The sequence below is a fragment of the Colossoma macropomum genome, unplaced genomic scaffold, assembly GCF_904425465.1.
Source record: "Colossoma macropomum unplaced genomic scaffold, Colossoma_macropomum, whole genome shotgun sequence".
NCBI lineage: Eukaryota > Metazoa > Chordata > Actinopteri > Characiformes > Serrasalmidae > Colossoma > Colossoma macropomum.
Window position 1 is genome coordinate 32,363,044 of NW_023494786.1, and position 2,250 is coordinate 32,365,293.

Here is a 2,250-nt window from a genome sequence, read left to right on the forward strand (position 1 = left end):
CCTCATTGTAATAGTGTGATGCTGCTGAGGCTGATTGGGTGCCGGGGGCTGAAGGGTGAGGCTCTGACACAGCGCTCTGTCTTCACACCAAAGCTTTCCCTGAAACTCAGCTCACTTGACTGGAAATCCCCTCTCAAAAAGGATCAAAACTAAAGGGGAACAGCTTTAGGAGCATCGCTTACAGAAGAATGGACCACGCGTCGCATCCTCCAGCATCCACCTGAGCACGAAGCCTCCCCATCCGGCTGCACTTTGAGGTCCTGTAGAGGTTCTCTTTTCTATTCCTGCTGACGCCAGCCTCTCCAAATCAGTTAAATGCTCTTTGAGGAACATGTCGAAGCCCGTGGATCACATCAAGAGACCCATGAACGCGTTCATGGTGTGGTCCCGAGGTCAGAGGAGGCAGATGGCGATGGAGAACCCCAAAATGCACAACTCTGAGATCAGCAAACGGCTCGGAGCCGAGTGGAAACTCCTCTCCGAGGCTGAGAAGAGACCTTACATCGACGAAGCCAAAAGACTTCGAGCTCAGCACATGAAGGAACATCCCAACTACAAATACAGACCCAGAAGAAAATCCAAGAGGAGTGACGGCTTTGCGTTTCCCTCGCCTTTCCTAGTTGAGCCACACCAAGCCAGAGAGGCTCTTTCATTCTGCATGGACAGTCCAAGGTATCTCCATCCGTCTGCGTCCACACAGTCTTCTGCGTTCTTCAGTGGGAGCCACCTCAGCACTGCCGGAGCGCAGAAGATCAGAGAACTGCCTCATGCTATTTACACCTCCACACTGGGGTACCACAACGCACTCTTGGGTACACTGGGATGCCCAGTGCAACCAACGAAGCCTGGGTACATGGTGCCGTGTAACTGTCCACTGTGGCCGACGTCCAGTTTGCAGCCGCCTGTCGCTTATTTGCTTTTTCCAGGTGTGAGCAAGACTGGACTCAACTCAGACTGCTCAGCAAGTCTGTGAAAAAGAGGTGAGAAGATGGACGAAGCAGTGACGTTTCTGTAACTGACCAGGTTTTTCCCGACTCTTTTCTGTTTGTGTCATTTAAACTACGTTATAATGTTTACCACAAATAAAACACAGTTTGGTCTAAACTAAAAGTAAAGTTTTAACATGGAAAAAATTTAAACAAAAGGGCAAATGTAATGCTTTCATTCTGAGTCCAACATTGTGTAAAACTGTACACTGAATAAAATGAATAAAACGAATCTGCTGTTAATTATTATTAATTATTGCCATGATTTCACAATATTTAACATTTATTCACAGTAAAAAGCTGCATTTGCTAGTTTACTGTGAAATCAACTCATATTAAGAGTTTCTATAATAATACAGCTAATTACTGTTGAGGTTGAGGTTGGGCTGTACTGCACAGCATTATGGGATGTGACAGAGTTAAAAAGGCATAAACATTGTAATAAAAAACATTTTAAGTGTTTTTATTCTGATGATTCAGGTTTTAGTTGTTTTTTTCAGTTTCAATGCTGGAACAACGATGGAGGTGTTTACAAAAATGGTATTGTTATAATTGAGTTTTTGGTCATATTTGTGCAAACTGTAAGCAAGGTTAAAATGTCTGTGCATGTATTTATATTGTCGAGATATTCTGAGCACATACAGTGCAAAACATGGTGATTAGAATAAATATATTCATTGATAAAGAATTGTTTACTTAAAGTAATATATATATTGGTTTATAGGTCTGTAAAACTAAAAGTCAATATTTTCATAAATGTGTACAGCTGGCTACTGATTTATATTACTTTTACGGCTGATGTAAAATACAGGAGATTACTGTTATTTTAACAGCTACATCTCCGTAATCTTGTGGTGTAAGTAGCTGTGGAGTCACAGTATGCAGCTGATATTTTACTGTTAATATGGTTCAGTAAATTACTGTAAAAGTAATGCAGCCAGTGATTTACTGTCATTTTACAGCAATTTTTTTACACTGAGAATGAATAAGATTAATATCATCACTGTCTAAAAACCTTATATGTAAAGAGCTGCATCTCAAAAAATAAGTAAAAATAGAGATACATGTTGTTGTTTCTTTGATGGCAACAATATTTTGTCAACACAATTATTGCCAAACAGTATAATTTCACTGGAAAATGACAGTAAATCACTGGCTACTAGTTGCATAAATTTCACAGTAATTTACTGAAAGCATATTAACAGTAAATAACCGTAAACTATCAGCTGTTTACTGTGATTCCACAGACACCTGCACCACAAGG

At 40.4% G+C, this 2,250-nt stretch overlaps 1 protein-coding gene across 1 annotated transcript; it reads left to right on the top strand.

Moving 5' to 3' along the window:
* Window positions 1–325: 325 nt before the first annotated feature.
* LOC118797115 (transcription factor Sox-14) lies at window positions 326–975 on the top strand. Its single transcript, XM_036556348.1, has one exon. The coding sequence runs from the start codon at window positions 332–334 to the stop codon at window positions 971–973; it is 642 nt and encodes a 213-aa protein (XP_036412241.1). The 5' UTR covers window positions 326–331; the 3' UTR covers window positions 974–975.
* The last annotated feature ends 1,275 nt before the right edge of the window (window positions 976–2,250 follow it).